Here is a 19,660-nt window from a genome sequence, read left to right as displayed (position 1 = left end):
CGGGGCTTGGGCATCCCTGCTGCCAAAAAACGTGCTGGGGAATGTCAGCCATGAAACAAATCCTGTTTGGCTTGTGATAAAAAAAGGTAGCAGCTGGGAAACAGAAGTGGTTTAGTCACTTCTCCTGGCTCAGCTCGTTTTGTAACTGCAGACAGCAGCAAATCCATGTAGAACATGGTTCCTGCTCAATCTGATCTCAATTTCTTGAGTACAGTAACTAAGAAGAGGAAAGTGGAGTCCTTGATATGTCATGAATCTCCTTTTTCTGCCCATGGCAGGGGGTTAGAACTAGATGATCTTAAGGTCCTTTTCAACCCAAACCATTCTATGGATGTACTTAATCCAAGGCATAATGTTAATCTTATTTGAAGACCTGACTTTAAAGTGTGCGGGGTGCATCTGCTTTGATTTATGTCCTTTCCTTTCTTCATGACTTCTGCTCCTCACCTGCCACATTCCGCCCTCTCGCTCTGCATCTTCAAAGCTTGTTATTGAAACCACATTTGGTTCATTTTGTGAGCTGAAAAATACAAATGGCTTTGCTCATCCAAGATTTGTAGCAGAAACATGTTATATTTGGGTTTCTTCATAAGAAGTAGGTTGAAGGAAGCAATTAAAAAACAGTGTTTGTAGTTAATTTAGTCCCTGTCTTAATATGAGAGGTGAGTATATATTTAACAGCGCATAATATTTTGGTTTCTTAAAGTAGCTTAAGACAACAACTCAAAAAATGTGTTCAAAACTGCATGGCTTCCACTTATGCCACTGCAGTGCTATTGACTCTGACCTGTGTAAGTCTGAGTGAATGTTTTAGGTAAATAGCTCTTGTGCTGTTGAGTCTAGCCCAGCTGGTGATACTTGACATACCCAAAGTACAGTTTCCTTTCTTGTGCTTGTCCTGTGTTAATCATAGAATGGTTTGGGTTGGAAAGGACCTTAAGATCATCCAGTTCCAACCCCCTGCCACGGGCAGGGACACCTTCCACTAGAGCAGGTTGCTCCAAGCCCCTGTGTCCAACCTGGCCTGGACCACTGCCAGTGATGGGGCAGCCACAGCTTCTCTGGGCACCCTGTGCCAGCGCCTCAGCACCCTCACAGGGAAGAGCTTCTGCCTTAGTTCCAACCTGAACTTCCCCTGTTTAAGTTTGAACCCATCACCCCTTGTCCTATCACTCCAGTCCCTGATGAAGGTCCCTCTCCATCATCCTTGTAGCCCCCTTCAGACACTGAAGCTGCTCTGAGGTCTCCACGCAGCTTCTCTTCTCCAGGCTCAACAGCCCCAATGTTCTCAGCTTGTCTCCATACAGGAGGTGCTGCAGCCCCTGATCATCCTCGTGGCCTCCTCTGGACTTGCTCCAACAGCTCCATGTCCTTCTGATGTTGAGGACACCAGAACTGCACCCAGTGCTGCAAGTGGGGTCTCACGGGAGCAGAGCAGAGGGGCAGGATTGATTCCTTCAACCTGCTGCTCACACTGCTTTTGATGCAGAACTTTGCATCAAAAAACCTTCTTTGTTTTGTGTCAGAGAACTTTGAGTTTTGTTCTCCATTTGCTGTGGCTGCTCTGAAGTGAGGTGACAAAGTTCTTAAACTTGCTGTTTATCTGCCCCAAATCGAAATGTAACTAGCAAAAGAGGGGAATGGTTGGGTTGGTGAATTGGAAGCTATTGGGAAGGTTTTGATTCTTGCTGGACTTATGGATTGTTCTTGTTGTCTCTTCCAGCTAATAAAAAGAAAGAGAAAGAGCGGCCTGAGATCTCCCTCCCTTCAGACTTTGAACACACGATTCATGTGGGGTTTGATGCAGTCACGGGAGAATTCACAGTAAGTGAATCTGGGGGGAAAGAGGACTCTGTGGTTTGGCTTATTGCTGGGAGGAGCCATTAATCTTTCATAGAGCAATGCTGGAAAGGCTATTACCATTGTCTAGTTTGATCTCCTTCGAAACATATCTGCAGAGGGTACCCACGAATTCCTGCGGAGCGACTGTTTGTCAAACTTGGCACATCCCAGGAGTCCAGGCTGCCAGCAAACTTTGCCTTTCCTGTTGTTCTGGCGTATGTGGACAGCAAAACATGGTGTATCTGTGCTCCCTTTCCCTCCCCTCCTCTTAGAGAGCTGAATTAGGTTGACAGCATAGTCTGTGTCTACGAAGTAGGGTTCTGAGAGTTCCCCTTTAGGAGGCAGACGGCCATATATAACTACTGATGATAAAACATGTATGTGCTGCCCTAAGGCACTGTCACATGCTTTTATGGTTTTTCTTATTGACATCCAAACCACTGTGAACACAGAGTTGTATTTCATCATCTTACCCTTCTTAATTTCATTGTGAGAGAGTATTTTATAGCAGAAGCAGTTTGTGAGCAAGAGGGTTTTACCTGGCTTTAATATGCTTCTTTTCAGGGACTTTGGTTTCCTAACCTCATTCATGTATACAGTTGTGTTTTGCATGTCAGCCTCTAGACTTGCCAAAGTTAACCTAGATGTACCCAGGTGGTGTATCCAGCATCCTTTTGGACAGGGAGGGTAACTTTATCCCAGTCACTTGCCACTTCATCTATACAAACTTATTGTTGCTGATGATGAAAAGCACAAGTCTGGTTGTACTTCAGATGTATTTATTTTCTGGCTGAGATGATGTCTCTGTAATGAAGTTAACATCTCTGCATTCCCAGCTCTGGTTACAGTAGGCACCAAACCACCCTAATCAATGAACTCTAGTGCTATAAGAAGATTGTTGCCTGCCCATTGTGCTAGGTGCATTAGTGTATGTTCTATAGACTTTCCTGGATATATGTAGATAGGTCTATTTAGTACGTGCATAAAGGTTTGGGTTTTTTTTTCTATAGACTTTCCTGGATATATGTAGATAGGTGTATTTAGTACGTGCATAAAGGTTTGGGGTTTTTTGGGGGCTTGATGCTCTTCCTGAACTGCAGCATTTGGGTCTGCTCCTTTCTGGGTTTTCAGTTTTAGTCTTCAAAGGACCTGGGATTTGCCCAGAGCCCCGTGAGCAGAGTTGTGTTTGCATGTCCACGTAAGGAATGTGTGACTTGTAACTCTCCTTCTCCCTCTCCTTCTCCCTTTCCTCCTCCCTGTTTCCCTCAGAGCCCAGTGTAGCTGTGGTAGAACTCTGGTGAGTATCTGTGTGCTGTGAACCATGTTGATCACTCTGAGCTAACAAGGTCCACCGATCTCCCCACAGGGAATGCCAGAGCAATGGGCACGTTTACTGCAGACTTCCAACATCACCAAGTCGGAGCAGAAGAAGAACCCCCAGGCAGTGCTGGACGTGTTGGAGTTTTACAACTCCAAGAAGATCTCCAACAGCCAGAAGTACATGAGTTTCACAGGTACATGGTGGTTGTCTCATATGGCTGCTTTGTCCAGCTTTCCATTAGTCACTACTTGTGGATGTCACTACTTCATTTAATCAACAGCCAAGGAAGATGTGAATGAGATTCTCTGGCTGCTCAAGCATCCCTCTTCCTTTAACATGCTGTTCTGTTGATCCTGATGCCTAACATAGCTGCAAAAGAATCAGTCAACTGGTCAAATCCCCAAACCCCATAGGATTTCTGAAGCTCCCAGCTGGAAGGCAGATCCCAGAGTTGGTGGCATTGAGTTCCCAGTGATGCCTGGAGAAACAGGCAGCTACATTTTGCAGCAGTCCCACTTCCCCAGCATCGAGTGTGGATGTTGCTTCTTGCATGCTTGGGGTGAGGATCTCTTTGCTCCCATGTGCCATGATTGAGGAATACCCTTCAGCTTCTAGGTACTTGTTTGCTGCTGGCTGGATTCCTCTAAAGATCAAAGCTGCCAAGGTTTTGTGCCTTCCTTGAATGGATTACCTGCCCACTGGAGAACACACTCCTTTTCTCTTTCAGCTGTAACTCATTCCCTTTATATTAAGCTCTGCTTTTGGCTCTTTCAAGAGGATAGAGCCATGTCACCAGAACTGGTATTAATTAGGAAGGCTCCGGGCAGGGATAAAAGCACAAATCTTCCCCATATGTGCCTGGAGAGTCAAACAAGAAACCCAGAGTAGATTCATGGGGTCCTCTGATTCTATTCCAGGAAGTTAAGGTGGCTGAGAGTGAACATCTTTCAGGTCTCAGGCTAGCTGCAGTGCCTCTGCTGATGGTTTAGCCCATTGGAAAGATGTGGTGTATATGGATAGAGACAGTATTCATTCAGGTGTTGCTCTGGGAAGTTACACCCTCCTGCAGCAGGGATTTGGGGCTCCTGCATTCATCTACAGAGTTTTTACCCTCTATTCCCATATTTTTTACCCTCTAGTCCCATATTTTTTACCCTCTATTCCCATATCTGCCACGTGTCAGCTTGTTCTGGGAGCTGAAGGTTATGCCAAGGTTTGGGAGCAGCCTTTTTTCCTGCCCCTCCCAAAGGGAGCTTGTCCTTTTCTCCTCTCTCCAGTGCTACTGCACTTATAACTCATTTATAATGCTTTACTTTCTCTTTCAGATAAATCAACAGAGGATTACAATTCATCAAATACACTGGTAAGCCTCACATTCACATTCTGTCTTGGGTTTGGGGATTTAAATACTTACAGAAAGTAGTTCACTACATGTAAACTTCTAGTTTGCTTTGTATTTTGAAATCGGAACTATATACATTTGTGTAGTGAGTACATGTTTGTAAAGCCAGGCATGCTCCTTTCACCTTTTCTAACAACTGGGGGAGAACCAAGTAAGCAGAAGTAGCTTTTATTAGTGAATAGTGAAAAGAAATTAGGGAATTAATGAGTAGAAATAGTTCTGTTTCATAGAAGTCAATCTGTCCCTATACCTATAATTTGACAGCTGCTCCATGTCAGGCTTTGTATGTCTCTGTAAACATCTCTGATGTAAAAAACAATTAATTCCTAACCCACAAGGTCTGAATGACCATAACTGATGGTGGTTACTGTTGATTAACCAAAGTAATCTCCAGCAGAATAGGAAATAAAAGGTTCTCCTCCTCTCTGCTCGACCTTTACTCTGTCCGTACCAGGGCAGGCACCACTCCTGTTTGCTTTGTTAACAGCAATACGTCTCTCTATGTGCGTGTGAGATGGAAGAAACCAAACATTCAGTTTAAGATGAGTCATAAACCCCCACAATTCCCTCACCTCTTGTTTTCTCACTGCCATGTCAGTATGTGGAGTCGACTTGTTCTCCCTTCTGGAGGCAGTGTGTTGAGATCTGACCGTTTAGGACTCTATGGAAGGAAAAGGAGAGTTTCTGCTGTGGTTCCTTATTCCATGTCATTGTACATCAATCCTCAGGAGTTTAGAATAGCTGAGGCTGTTGGATTTTAAAGTAAATCCTGGAAAAAGCAGTAGTTAACTGCTGAGATAGCCTCATGTTTTTGGAAGACACTGGGTAACCTTCAGTTCTGGGGATACTCTAGTGGAAGGTGTCTCTGCCTGTGGCAGGGGGTTGGAACTGGATGAGCTTTAAGGTCCCTTCAACCCAAACCATTCTGTGATATTCAGGAAATTCCCACTACATGTTATTCTTCTTGTTGCTTTTAGCAGGCAAAGCTTTTGTGTTATATGAGGAACCCTTTAGCAATTATGTATCAGGGTGCTAGTGGGTTCAAGCATTTTAGGTTCAGTCAAATACCACGTTATTTGCCCCTCTTTCAGAGAGAATTCATTTTAACACTTTTTTCCCCTGCCACTCTTAAGTGATGCAGGGTGCAGAACTGGTCTAGTGGATTGAGGAGCTCACCAAATATATTTTGAGATGTTTACAGTGTAAAGGTGCCATGAACTTCAAATCCAGCTTCAAATTTAGAAGGTTAAAAGTGACTTTCATTTCTAATCACAGCATTGCAAAAAAAAATCCAGATAATCTTTTAAACCACTTGTAAAACTTACATAATATGATTTTTCATGGTTTTGATAGAATTTTCTTGTAGAAAGCAATTTCAAAAGGGATTTGAAAAGATTTTACCAGGTTCTGCTTCCAAAATCTGTCCTTTCTTAGCTCTCAGTCACAATCCCAAAGCTGATGATAACTCAACCTCCCAAGTTTTAGAGAACACATGAAGATTTTAGTGCAGATTCAAACAGGTGAAGATTTCTTTTTCATTCTTGCTGTTTGCGTGACCACATGCAGAATGTGAAGGCTGTCTCCGAGACCCCTGCAGTGCCTTCAGTGTCTGAAGATGAAGATGATGAAGATGATGCAGCTCCACCCCCCGTGATAGCTCCGCGACCTGAACACACAAAATCTGTGAGCAGAAATACTTCCTTCAGCCCTTACCACTGCAGTCAGAGATGTGTCCTAACTGTGATAACTCATCCATGCTTCATGGCATGGTGCTGAGTCCTTCTTGGGAGCAGGAGGGAGAAGGTTTGAGCCATTCCTTCTGGCTCAGCACCTTTGTATTATCACCTATTTGGGGGGGACAAGAAAGTCCTTGCTTAGTTCTTAACAAAGTAGCTGTGGAAATGCAGCCTTGACAGCATCAAGAACAAGAACAATATGAATAGAGGTGTTTAAATCTTCATCTGACATGTTTCTCTCAACAAAATTAGATCTACACCCGCTCTGTGATAGACCCTCTGCCTCCTCCTACCAGAGATGTGGCCACCTCTCCTATTTCTTCTCCCTCGGAGAACAGCACTGCGGCACCTGACATGCTGGTCAGGAACATGGAGAAACAAAAGAAAAAGCCAAAAATGTCAGATGAAGAGATCTTGGAAAAATTAAGTATGTTCCTTTTCTTTACATTCCAGGTCCTGCTGTGTTGGTTTCTCAGAACTTTAATAAGCTGCAATGTTTTGACAGTCCCATTTTGAGGTCCTTTACTGATGACATTGCATTGTGACTGCGTGCCAAAACTGGGGGCAGATGTTAAGGAGGGAGCATAAATGTAAGCTGAGCACCTGTGATGCCAACTGAAGTCCCCAGGGAGTTACAGCTCCTCAGGCTCTGCAAAACAAGGCCTGAATAAGTAACATCTACTTAACTATGAGGTCTGAGATTGTTCCACGTCTTGATATCCTGCAGCTCTGGAGTGTGGATATTGCAGTGTTAGACATAAAGCATCTAAAAGATGGAGAGAAAATGCATCCCAATGTTCACCTGCCACAATACCCTCGTATAAAGGGACTTGGTTGTTCTAAAGTGCCTTAACATTGTGTAGGCACCCAAATTAGTGGTTATTTTTAAGACAAATCCGTTGTGTTTCTCTGTCTTAATGTCTTCAACAGTCTCTGCCTTCAGTTGAAGTGCTGCCTGGTATTTTGGGGTTACGCTGTAGCATATCCAGCAGCTGAGCCAGCTCTCCTGTGCAGTTGATTGCTATCCCCAGCCTTGGCCAGCTTCTATTAGGGTAGAGCATTTCTAAGTCTTTGAACTACTAATCCTGTATTAATTACAGCCATGCCTTGCTTGTCAGTTGATGTAAATTGTGTTAGCACCTCTATGGTTGGGCTGATCTCCTGGGTTGAGGGTATATCCCTGAAGGTCAGTATTTAATGAAGGAAAGACTAATAGCTCCATTGAGGGTATAACTTAAAAGTAAAATGGCATCTGAGTGCCTCATTCCTCTAAATAAAGCTTCAATTGGATTGATGGCATGTTAACTGGAACTACTGGAAAACTCACACCCAGTGTTTCAAACCTGTGACTTCACAAGCAGGACCTCTGTACCCTTAAGGATTCAAGCCATTTTTGTGACCAGGTAGGGCAAGCAGGGACTATGCAGGAGAAAATGTACAGTTCTAATACAAACACACTCACTTCTGTGAGGTAGAGAAGTGCAAGTGCTGCTCTTAGGAGTGTTAGGAGGCAGATGTACTTTGTGACACCCTCCTTGTTCCACCAAGTGGTGTTCAGTGCTGGTTCTTCAGCATTGAGGGATTTCATTGTAGATACACGTGTGTGAAGTTCAGTGGCTGCTGGTAGGTGTCAGCTTCCAGGTATGGGCTAGTCAGAAATATGCCATGAGGTTTTAATGCTGTTGTGAGCTGATGTTCTTCCACTGAGGGCAGTGGAGTTGTACTTGTGCAGACACACAACCTTTACATCTTTTGGTTTGGCATGTGACTAAAATGATTAAAATCTGAAAGCATCGATATATTTTCACATACTGAAGATGTACAGAGGTTAAAAGGAAGCTGATACATCTCCACCTCTTAGCATTGTCACAGCATTGGTGCAGGCATTGCTGAACCCTCGTCTGACTTCTTGGAAGGTAGGAAACATTACCCCATTTGAGGGATGAGAGCATTAAACAGGGCAGGACTGGCAACTGCCTCTTGTCACTGCAGCATTCTGCCCTGTCACTGCCCTGGGGAAGCATTTCCCTGTCTCACACTCTGTACTTACAGCTTGTGTCAGGCTTTGACGGAGAGTTTCTGAGTGTTTGCCCAGGAATTCTTGTCCTCAGAGCAGACAGCATTGCTTCCCTAATTGTACAGTGGGTTTTATACAGCCAGATTTCTCTTCCCTCACTCCTTTCCAAACATGGGCCATATTCCCTTCCTTTACCTCTGTCTGCCCTAAACCCTGTCGGTTTGGCTGCTCTCCAGTGGTGTCTGGAAATAGCCTGCTCTTACTCTGCTTGCTACTGCATTTCTTGGCCTAATGACCAGGAGCAGTTTCTTTGCCAATATACATCTGGTTAGGCTCAGCCCTAGATCCCTTGGAAAGCAGCACCATATGTTGGCAGCTTGAGTGACTTGCATACAGCAGCTGAGATGCAGCTCAGCATCCCTTGATCCTATTAGCCACCCGGGTGCTGTCAGAGAGGAGACTTGCTCCCAGCTGAGCTCAAGGGAGTTGTTGGCTCTGATTTCTTCAGCTTAAAAAGGGTGTGATTCCTGCCTGCCTCAAGGGTGTTGTGAATATCAGTTAATGTTTGCAGGGAGTGTTGAGTTGCAGTGATGCTCCTTTTCAGCTTCTCCAATTCACCCCTTGGCAACCCACTGTGATTTGCAGGTCCCTGGCACATCAAGCTGAGAGAGCTGGGCTGGGTCAGCCTGCAGAAGAGAAGGCTCCTGAAGGGGACACCTTAGAGCAGCTCCAGGGCCTAAAGGGGCTCCAGGAGACCTGGAGAGGGGCTTTGGACAAGGGCCTGTAGGGACAGGACAAGGGGAATGGCTTGAACCTGCCCGAGGGGAGATTGAGATGAGCTCTGAGGCAGAAGCTCTTCCCTGTGAGGGTGCTGAGGCGCTGGCACAGGGTGCCCAGAGAAGCTGTGGCTGCCCCATCCCTGGCAGTGTTCAAGGGCAGGTTGGACACAGGGGCTTGGAGCAACCTGCTCTAGTGGAAGGTGTCCCTGCCCGTGGCAGGGGTTGGAGCTGGAGGAGCTTTAAGGTCCCTTCAACCCAAACCAGTCTGAATTCTATGATTCTAAGACTGGGTTGCAAGACTTGTAAGAGAAGCTGCAGTGACTTTAAGTTGCAGGTTTCCAGCAAATAATTGTATTTACATCCATGAGGGCCATGGATCCCCATAATGTGCCTGGGAGTGTGCAGTGACCAGCTACTAATGACAATTAAACATGCTTAATGTCTGTGTTACACCATTTCTGAAGGGAAATACCTGTGAGAAGGGAATGCTGCAGCTGATAGGTGTGTATAAAGGACTGAGAACTTCCTTGGTGTTGGTGTGCCTCTGGATTCCTGATGGTTCACAGTGCTCAGCAGAGCCCACTGTGGCCTTGGGGCTGCTCTTAAAGTACAGTTGGTTCTCAAAGCTGTACAACAAAGTCCTTATAAAATCCTCTTGTTTTCTTTTGCAGGAAGTATTGTGAGTGTGGGTGACCCAAAAAAGAAGTACACATGTTTTGAGAAGATTGGACAAGGGTTAGTACATGCTCCTCCTCTCTCCTATTCCTTTCCTTATACTAAGAAGGAAACAGTGAAACCAGGCTAAGTTAGTTTGCTTTGAAAGCTCTTGGTGATGCTTTGGAGAGTTTACTTTGTTTGACTGGGGCTTTTTTGCTTTCTTTTGTGTTTTTGGTTGGTTGGTTTTGGTTGTTTTGGGGGGTTCAACAGCTCCTCTTCCTTTCCTGGCAAAGTCTTGAGTCACAGGGACTATTTGGGTTTTTTTTTGTGTGTGTGATTGTTTTAATAGAAGAAAATATGTCATTAGATGATCAGGTTGCTAAATATAACTGCAAACAGGGAAGGAACTGCTTATTTTCAGTGTGCAAGATGATCTTCTGAGTCAACTCTCCTGGACCATGGGTCTTGTGCCCCTCTTACGGGGTAGGGGCAAAGCAGAGGTTGTAGGAGAGGCTGTAGTAAGGCAAATCAGTGCAGATCACTGAGACCTGCTGTCAGCTCCCTGTGCTGAGGCTCAAACTCCTGTTTCCCTCACTACAAATGCCACATTTTGTTTCTTTAGCTGATCCTGACTGCTCTGTAATCATGTTAGGCAGTCTGCAAGCTGAGGCCATGCCAGCTTAAATGGGATCAACTCATGGTCCTGCAAGCTGTGCTAAGTGGCTGGTTTATCAGCAAAGGTTTGGGTGACCACAGTGGCCCTTATTAGGAGCTTTGTTCCCCATAAATTTTTTGACTTCTGCTCCCACAGCAGCCTTGGCTCAGAACTGTTTCAGCTGATATTTACCATTGGAATTATTGCATGAAAAGGAATGGGATTGAGAGCACTTCAAGGAGACAAGTGGGAAGGGGCACGTTTTAGGCTCTCAGTCTTGCTATGAGGCACTAATAAGTGTTTGGATTTTTCCTTTTCTCTCTTATTTAGAGCCTCAGGTACAGTTTACACAGCAATGGATGTAGCTACAGGACAGGAGGTAAGTGCTGCCAGGATACCACAGCAGTGGAGTTTGGATTGAGTACTAACAGTTCAAGTTGATGCTATAAAATAGAGATGGTCTGTCAGGGCTTCATGGCATCTTGTATTTAATGAGGTATTTATGAAGCAGAGAACTGGAAAAGCATGATTTCCCAAGTTTTGGTTCCTGAATCATCTTATATTTGTAAAGAAGCTTCCTGTGACCACAAAAGCCAGAAGCAAATGTTCAAACTGGGTAATTCCTCTCTTCATCCCCAAGATTCCTGCCTGTCCCCATTTAAACTCTTTGCATGCTCTCTGCTCCTTTGCTTCCTACACTTACAGTAGTTGACTTGCATAGAAATAGTTCCTCTCCCACCCTTTGCCCACTTGCTTTCTGCCCTTGAGTTGAGACACAAGGAATGTCTTTCTCTGGTTTTCTGGCCCTTCTGCATATTGAAAAGTGCCCTGCGTGTTGGATGCATGCATAATAAAGGAGTAGTGAGCATATGCAGCATCTGTGGAAATCATTAATGCTAGGTGGAGGACTTTGAAAGAGGAAAGTGTATGCATTATTCCAGATATATTTATGGAAGTCTGCAGCAGAGTGTGTCTGCTTTGCATTTGTACCTCAGGTCATGCACCAGTAAATGTCATAATTCTGCCTTTGCTGGGTCTCCTTCACCCCCTTTTCCAGTTCCTGAAGAATTCCAGCAGTTTAATTGCAGCCCCTGAGGAAGGAGCATTGTAGTTAGTTGGAAGCAATGAGGAATTTTACAGGAAGAGGAGGAACTCCTTTGAGGGTTTTCTGCTTTCTTTCTGGAGCCCTTCGGTGACTACCTCTGAATGGGAGTGAGGAAGTACAGGAGCCTCTCTGAAGCTCCCTTAGTATTGCTCTGGTCTCCATCTGCACCCAATGCCTTCCCTCTCCTCTTCTGCCTCCTGCTGTGCTGAGTAGTCTTATTGATTTGAAGGTTGTCTGAGAGCCAGGTGCTGTCATGGCAGAGTGGAACATAAGAGTCAAAACATGCTGTTAAAACCCTCCTGCTTTCTGCGTCTATACATGCAGAGTAGGTACCCTGAAGCAGGCAGAAAGCTACTAAGCCAAAGGGCTACAGTTGACAAATCCATCCCTATTGCCCTTCAGTTATGACTGGGAATGAAGGTGAATCTAATTCACTTCTTTTCAGCCTTTTATCTAACCACTGGTGCTTCTTTCCCTCAGGTCTTGCTGTGAGAGAAACAGAATTACCACCTCAAAGTACTAAGCTGCTGATACTCAAAGTACTAACTCAGTCTAGTGTTCTTTGCACCCTCCATGCATGGTTGCCCTGCTGTAGGATTCTAGAAGCAGAAACTTGTATGGAGGCAGGAAAAACACCAAAAAACTTCCAGAAATATCCAAATCCAAACTAAAATTAATAGAAGTTGTTTAAGAAATAAGAAGTTTCTGACATACCAGTCCATATTAGAGTAGGAGAGCTCTCCTTTGTTACCAAGAAGCTGTAGATGGAGATGGTCATCCAAATGTGACATAGAGGTCCAGTATGAAAGTGGTAATTCCCCTCATCCTTTTGGGCTTTAAATATCTTCCTGCATGTGTGGAAATGGACTGGCTGCAGGAATTCAGAGTTACTAAATGGTTGAGGAACCATGATGGAGGAAGTGTTTTCCCAGTTCATGTTGATGTGGGACTAAAATAATCACCACTGGTACAGGCAGGTTTCGAGGGGACTCCTGTAATGATGCTTTGCTTGGTGTTTCTTCACTGCAGGTTGCAATCAAACAGATGAATTTGCAGCAGCAGCCCAAAAAAGAACTGATTATTAATGAAATCCTTGTGATGAGGGAAAACAAAAACCCCAACATTGTCAACTACTTGGACAGGTATGTCATGGTTTGAAGTGTTCACAAAGGGACTCTGGCGAACACTTCCTTGTCACTGCCCTGAGTGATGCTGTCTCAACTTCAGGCAGCTGTATGACAACCTTGCATTGCTTAATGCTTGTGGCAGTGCTGGGGTGTGGGTGGCTTGATGGTCTCTCTCCATATCCTAGGAGAAAGAGGTATCTGAATCAGTGCTCCTGGAGTATTTAGGCTCTCTTTAGAGATGCTGGCAGCAAAAGCATTAGCAATATGCTTCTCTGGACAACCTGTGCCAGGGCATTGCCACTTTCACAGGGAAGAACTGCCTGAGATCTCATCTCAATCTCCCCTCTGTCAGGTTAAAGCCATTGTCAGCCCAGCTTTGGTGCGCTGTGTCCAGCCTGTGCCATTCACCTTATGTTATAGATACAGCTAATTCCAGTTGGGCTGCAGCACAATTTTCAGTCCTGATGAACTACAGGTTTGCTCATTGTAGGGTAGAGAGTGCCTGGATAGGGCAAGCTGCAAGCTTGGCAGCTCTCTGTTTTTGAAGATGCAATGGAGGGATGTGACCTAGAATCTTTTTTGGGAATCTGAGAGAGTATTTGCACAGTTGCTTGCTCTGCATGTAGATCAAAATCTTATCAGCTGTTGCTTTTAACAGATTTCTTTAACAAGCTTTTAATGTCTTAGGCAAAAAAAGTATTTCTTGTGTACTGCAGCATCAGTTGTGATGCTGAGTTTATCTGCTGCTGAGTGCTGTACATAGCTGTAAAGAGAGGCTTTGTTAGAGGGACAGAAAGTCTGTTCCTGAAAGTTTGTGGAAGGGTGTTTGTGCTGGGTAGTGATGCTGGGCAGAGGCTGTCTTCTTTCAGAGGGAAGAACTTCTGCCTCAGAGCTCATCTCAAGCTCCCCTCTGGCAGGTTCAAGCCATTCCTCTTGGCCTGTCCCTCCATCCCTTGTCCCAAGCCCCTCTCCAGGTTTCCTGCAGCCCCTTTAGGCACTGGAGCTGCTCTAAGGTGTCCCCTTGAGGAGCCTTCTCTTCTCCAGCTGCCCCAGCCCAGCTCTCTCAGCCTGGCTCCAGAGCAGAGCTGCTCCAGCCCTCGCAGCAGCGCCGGGGCCTCCTCTGGCCTCGCTCCAGCAGCTCCACGTCCCTCTTGTGCTGTTCCCCAGAGCTGGAGCAGGGCTGCAGGGGGGGTCTCCCCAGAGCACAGCAGAATGAATCGCATCTGAGCTGAAACTGTTTTTTTCTCCTGCCTGATTAGAGGCTTTGTTTTGTCAAAGCTGGTTTAGAGACATGCTCTTCCCATTAGAGAGAGCATGGCTGAGTACATGCACTTGCCTTGTCTAGCTGGCACATCCCAGCTGTAGGGTAGCTGCTCATTCTGCTCTCTTGTTCAAACTTCCAGTAACAAAAGCTGCTGCTTTTGTCCTGCACTTTCTCTCACTAATCTTTTTCAGAGGGATTAGCTGTTCTTTGAGTGTTGCAATTGGACAGAGTGGCAACTAGGATAAACAGGGGGGTTCTTGTGCCTGTTATGTCATTGCAGGATCCTGTTGCTGGGGAGCTTGGTTGTGCCTGTTTGCTTCCCAAGTGCTGAATTAAGCTGCTGTTTGGATGCTGCTTACTGGCTTCTGCCTATTGCTGTTGCAGAAGGAAGTACAAGGAAGGATGTGCTGACCACTGTAGGACATGTTCTTGACATGGTCTCCCTTTCTAAGTCCCTAATGGGGCTGCAAGAGAGTCATTGGCATAAACCATCTCTCTTACTTCCCTTTGCCTCAGCTCCTGCCCCTCTGCCAGGGTTTCCTGTAGTTTATTCTCTCACCTGCTTGTCCCGCTTGCGTGTGGTTAAGAGAGCTTTGCTGCTGCAGTGTAAGCAGCCAGCGGGGCACATTTGAGATACTGACATGGCCTAATTCAGCTGTACTGAGGAGCTGAATTTAGAAGCATCCGGCTCTGAAGATAGTGACACCAGTTTTCCTGTGCAGACAAGCAGCCGTTTATACTGAGTTACTTTGTGGAGGTGTCAGTTTCTGCTGCATGAAGGAGGACCTCAGAGTCCTGCTTCTAACCACAGGCAGCAGATCCCCAGTGTCACTCAAAGCAAAGTGCTGCTTTTTGGTTTCTTCCTTCCTGAGGAACTCTAACCCAATAAACCCCACAAATCCTCTGCTGTAAGTGGTAGCCACTGTTACCTTCACCCCAACCCCAAACTCAGCTAGGGCTGGAAGGTCAGGGAATACAGCTGAAGGTATATGACAGTCATGCAACAAGAAAACACTGATTTCTGACTCATATTTGCATGTTGGAGGCATGTTGCTGGTGCAGAAATCTGTAAAGAATGATCTTGCACCTCTGCAGAAACCATATTTCATAAAGTCTGTCAATAAGAAAGGTCTACGAGTGACTGGTGTGTGTGATAGGAAGGGCTTGGTGGACACCTTCCTAAGGCATCTAAGCCTAGGAACACCTTGCAGGAGCAGACACTATCTGCTCTTGCAGATGGATGAAGAGAAGCTGTAGACCACCTCCTCCTTCCTCAAAGACTTTCATCAGCTTGTTTTTACTGCCAGCCTTGTTTGGGAAGCTGATGTGGGTGCCAAGGTGCGACACCGTGCTGTGCCTGACAGCACATGGAGAGCAGCATGTAGGTGTATGGGCTTCCTGGCCCTGTCTCCAGAACTGCTGAGAGGGTGGTTTTGAGTCACGCCAGCAGTGACAGGCAGCTCAGTGACTAAAACTGGCCTCTGCTGTGGCAGGAGAGTGAAAACAGCCCTGAGGCAGCATCACCCAGTCTTGTGAAACGACATTTGCTTGGCAGCAGCTTGCAGGGAGCCACTGTTAGTTCCACCTCCCTGCATGTTATGTCAACTCAATCAATTATTGAGGTGCCTGGGTCTTGGCATGTGCCTTTGGCTGCTCATGGCACAGCTTTGGTTCACAATGTGGTTCTTGGCTCGCTCCATCCCTTTTGGCTGTGGAGAGACGCCAGCATGCTAAAAGCATGGTCAACCTGGAGGAATGCAGGAGTGATGGAGCCCATTCTGCCTGTCCTGTAGGGACAGGCCAAGGGGAAGTGGCTTTAAACTGTCAGAGGGGAGATTAGACATTATGAAGAAGTTCTTCCCTGCCCTTGTGAAAAGCTCCTCTCCAGGTTTCTTGTAGCCCCTGTAGACACTGGGAGCTGATCTAAGGTGTCCCCAGAGCCTTCTCTTCTCGAGGCTGAACAAGCCCAGGTGTCTCAGCCTGTCTCCATAGCAGAGCCCAGTTTTATAGCCAGGAAACTTCTTCCATTACCTCTCTCCTTGACTTTCTGCACTCTGGTTGTGATCAGGTCCTCCTGTGTACAGGAAGTACCACGAGTACCTAATGCCCCAGTACTGTTAAATATGCTGCTCAAGGTTCTCTGTGCTTTTAAGACAGCTTTAAAACCCGCTGTGTTCTGGCTGGGTAAATGGTGGCATGCTCATACTTGCTGACTGTACAACCTGGTTTTGGCTCTTCAGTTACCTTGTAGGAGAAGAGCTCTGGGTGGTCATGGAGTACTTGGCAGGAGGCTCCCTAACAGATGTTGTGACTGAGACCTGCATGGATGAAGGACAGATCGCAGCCGTGTGCCGAGAGGTAAAGCAGCACTTGTGCTCAGAGGGAACCACGATTGGGAAGGGGACATGGACTTTCCATGACCTGTCACTGCCTCCACAGGAATACCTGTCTCCAGCTCCTGTAATGCAACAGTCACTGCAACAGCTCCTGTAATGCATCATTCTTTCAGAGGATGGATTTCATCTGGGATATTGCAGCATATAATCCTAATGCAAGCCCAATATGTTTCACCACAGAGGGAGGACTAGAGTGCAAAATGGGCCTGGAATCCTCTTGGATTCTCTTATGCCTGTTCTTCAAGTCTTTTGGGACCAATTTGTCCTCCTATGACCTGCTAATCCTAGTGGGATATCTCTCTGTAGCCCTGCACGCACTGAGTATATGAAAGACTCAAAGACACTAAGCCCTTGCTACTCAAAATGCACGTTGTTCGTCCATTAGTTGGCTAATTGTGACTGGTGAATGATTTCATGCACAGTAAGAATCTCTCCGTTATTTTCTGTTTTGATTTGGGTTTTTTTCAGTGTCTCCAAGCTCTGGAATTCCTCCATTCAAACCAAGTTATTCACAGAGACATCAAGAGCGACAACATCCTGCTGGGAATGGATGGCTCTGTCAAACTAAGTATGTGGGGAACATCGCTGGTTATGACTTCAGTTGTCAGCCCAGGCCTGTTGTCTGCTCTGAGACAGGCCTATTAGGGAGATGGATGTTTGAGATGCTTGATGTGGTGGTGAAGAGGCTGTGGAGATGCTTCTGTAGGTATTTTGTGGCATTGGTTTTAATGGAGATTGGTAAGTATGAGTCTTTGTGGATGGATACAAGAATCAAAATGAGATTTGGGGCTCATTTATCTTTGGGCCATCTGTTTTTGTGGACTAAGATAACAGTATTTTAATGCTACTCCAGTCTAGAAAAGGGGTGAAGTGAAAACTGTGTAACTAGAAGATATTTAATCTTTCAGCTCCAAGTCTGAACATTGTTTCCTCCTGTTATCACCAGTCATTAAGTCCTTGAGACCGTTCTGCCCCTCGGGTGCTAAGGTGGCTGTTGTTCTTATCGTTGCCCATGCTGGAAACAAGTGAATGATTATCTTCCACCTCTAGCTTTAGCAGAACTCTGCTCCTTTTCTCCTCCTCTCAGTTCTGTTGGCTGGCACCCAACAGGCATAAATAACTCTATTTTTGTCAGCACTGACAGCAGATATGACTCAAAATTCACACAGTGCAGATATGCTGAGTAAGAAGGTGGGGGATTTTTTTGCACATAATTGCTTTTTAGACTAAAGCTGTACTTTGGTACAGTCAGATCTCTGGAGTGTTAGCAGTGAATAGCTGATCAGGGCCAAAGTGCTCTGTTCTTATGGAATAACTTCTTTGAGCACAATCTGCAGGTACTGGGCTGTAGTTTAGAGAACTTAAGTCCCTGTGGATATGATGAAGTAACCTTCTGGACCTGAGCTGCTTATTGACTGCTGGCCATTTCCTCTGTGTATGAACCATATGTACCATTTCTGGTTGTTACCCTTGATGAAACCTCAGTGAATGATCAGGATAATTTTCATCATCCTGCCTAAAATTAGAGCCGTGGTGCCTCAGGGGGTCAGGATGGGCAGTGCATCTCGCTGTGTTCATTCTGCTGGGCTCACAAGAACAGAATGAGTTTTCTTTTGGTAGGTCGAATACAAGCAGGGCATAGGACCCAGCAATCTCTGTGTGAAGGCTCCTCATCTTTCTGTCTGTTCAAAGAAAATATAAATTTATTCTAAGCACTGTTTGCTCTGTAAAGCAAATCCTGTTTGAGGGATGATGCATCTGCTGGGGAAGTAATATCTCTGGGACTACAAACACAATCCTAGAGTGGTTTGGGTTGGAAGGGGTGTTAAAGCACATCCACTTCCTTTTTCGGGCAGGGACACCTTCCACTAGAGCAGGTTGCTCCAAGCCCCTGTGTCCAACCTGGCCTTGAACACTGCCAGGGATGGGGCAGCCACAGCTTCTCTGGGCAACCATGAACAAGTATCACCAGGCAATACAGCATGTGGGTTGGGGGGTGTATCTAGGTCAGATTGTATGTACATTTCTATTTTAACATACCCAGAAACAGTCTTTAGACCATATATTACATAGTGTGTTACAGCTGCATAGTGCTGCAAACACAGTCAAGTGTCTCAGCACCCATAGAGGGCTGTTTACTGATCCCCATCATCCACATAGACAAGTCTGTGATCCTCATGGCCTTGCTGAGTCAGATTTAGAACCCTACCTTTCAAAACCATTTTCTCTATTAGAATCATAGAATCAGCTGGGTTGGAAGAGACCTTTAAGCTCATCAAGTCCAACCATCCCCAGCAGTGCCAAGGCCACCACTAACCCCTGGCACTGAGGCCTCGGCTACCCGGGCTGTGAACACTTGCAGGGACGGTGACTCCAGCCCTGCCCTGGGCAGCCTGTTCCAATGCCTGAGCACCCTCTGGGCAAGGAATTGTTCCTCAGCTCCAGCTAAACCTGCCCTGGGGCAGCTTGAGGCTGGTTCCTCTTGTCCCATCCCTTGTTCCTTGGGAGCAGAGACCAGCCCCCTCCTGGCTCCATCCTCCTGTCAGGCAGTTGCAGAGAGCGATCAGGTCCCCCCTGAGCCTTCTCTTCTCCACACTAAACCCCCAGGTCCCTCAGCCCTTCCTCAGCACACTTGTGCTCCAGGCCCTTCACAAAACTACCCCTCCTTTCACAGCTGGAGCAACAACACCCGAGGCAGCGCAGCAGGGTAACATGTGCTACAGCTCTAGCATCTGCAAGCATTGTTTTGGACTAACTTGCTGATTTTTGTATCTGTTTCTTTTCCCCCCTTCTTTATTTTCCAGCTGACTTTGGGTTCTGTGCCCAGATTACTCCTGAGCAGAGCAAACGCAGCACCATGGTGGGGACCCCGTACTGGATGGCACCTGAAGTGGTGACACGGAAAGCGTATGGGCCCAAAGTGGATATCTGGTCACTGGGGATAATGGCCATCGAGATGATTGAAGGAGAGCCCCCCTACCTCAATGAGAACCCCCTGAGAGTAAGCGAGTATCTTTTGCCCTCAGGTCTTTGCTAAGTCTGCTGGTAAAGCTAAGGCTGAAATGAAGCAAGTGATTCCACCAGCCCCATATCTCCTTAGATACTTTAGTGAGATAGTTTAGTTATAAGCCATAGTTTGCTCTGGGTAGCAGAGATGTGGGTTCTTCCTGTGCAGACCCTCTGGTCAGCTCTGATGAGTTAGATCATGCACACTCATCATTTCCCACTTTGTGGAGGTGCTGATAGAGGCAGAAAGAGTACCTTATGGCACCAGAGCAGCTGACTTCTTGAATCCTTGTGCACTCTCAGTAGGGAAGAGTTGTCCTTAAGTTCAGGAATATGACATTACTATTCTATAA

General features: G+C 46.0%; 1 protein-coding gene across 1 annotated transcript in view; it reads left to right on the top strand.

The window, feature by feature from the left end:
* Nucleotides 1-1,723: 1,723 nt before the first annotated feature.
* PAK1 (p21 protein (Cdc42/Rac)-activated kinase 1) overlaps nucleotides 1,724-19,660 on the top strand; it is a gene marked incomplete at its 5' end in the record, with an annotated part of 21,592 nt that continues 3,655 nt past the window's right edge. Inside the window, 11 exons of the mRNA XM_010019117.1 lie at nucleotides 1,724-1,824; nucleotides 3,209-3,356; nucleotides 4,489-4,526; nucleotides 6,132-6,248; nucleotides 6,554-6,728; nucleotides 9,769-9,832; nucleotides 10,740-10,788; nucleotides 12,544-12,656; nucleotides 16,146-16,263; nucleotides 16,770-16,869; nucleotides 19,106-19,302. Of these exons, the coding sequence (XP_010017419.1) occupies nucleotides 1,724-1,824; nucleotides 3,209-3,356; nucleotides 4,489-4,526; nucleotides 6,132-6,248; nucleotides 6,554-6,728; nucleotides 9,769-9,832; nucleotides 10,740-10,788; nucleotides 12,544-12,656; nucleotides 16,146-16,263; nucleotides 16,770-16,869; nucleotides 19,106-19,302 (1,220 nt within the window). The remainder of the gene's footprint in view (nucleotides 1,825-3,208; nucleotides 3,357-4,488; nucleotides 4,527-6,131; nucleotides 6,249-6,553; nucleotides 6,729-9,768; nucleotides 9,833-10,739; nucleotides 10,789-12,543; nucleotides 12,657-16,145; nucleotides 16,264-16,769; nucleotides 16,870-19,105; nucleotides 19,303-19,660) is intronic.

Source organism: Nestor notabilis, unplaced genomic scaffold, assembly GCF_000696875.1.
Source record: "Nestor notabilis isolate BGI_N333 unplaced genomic scaffold, ASM69687v1 scaffold8407, whole genome shotgun sequence".
In the NCBI taxonomy this organism is placed as follows: domain Eukaryota; kingdom Metazoa; phylum Chordata; class Aves; order Psittaciformes; family Psittacidae; genus Nestor; species Nestor notabilis.
The sequence above is the reverse complement of the archived record's forward strand: the minus strand, read 5'-3'. Positions and strand labels throughout refer to the sequence as shown.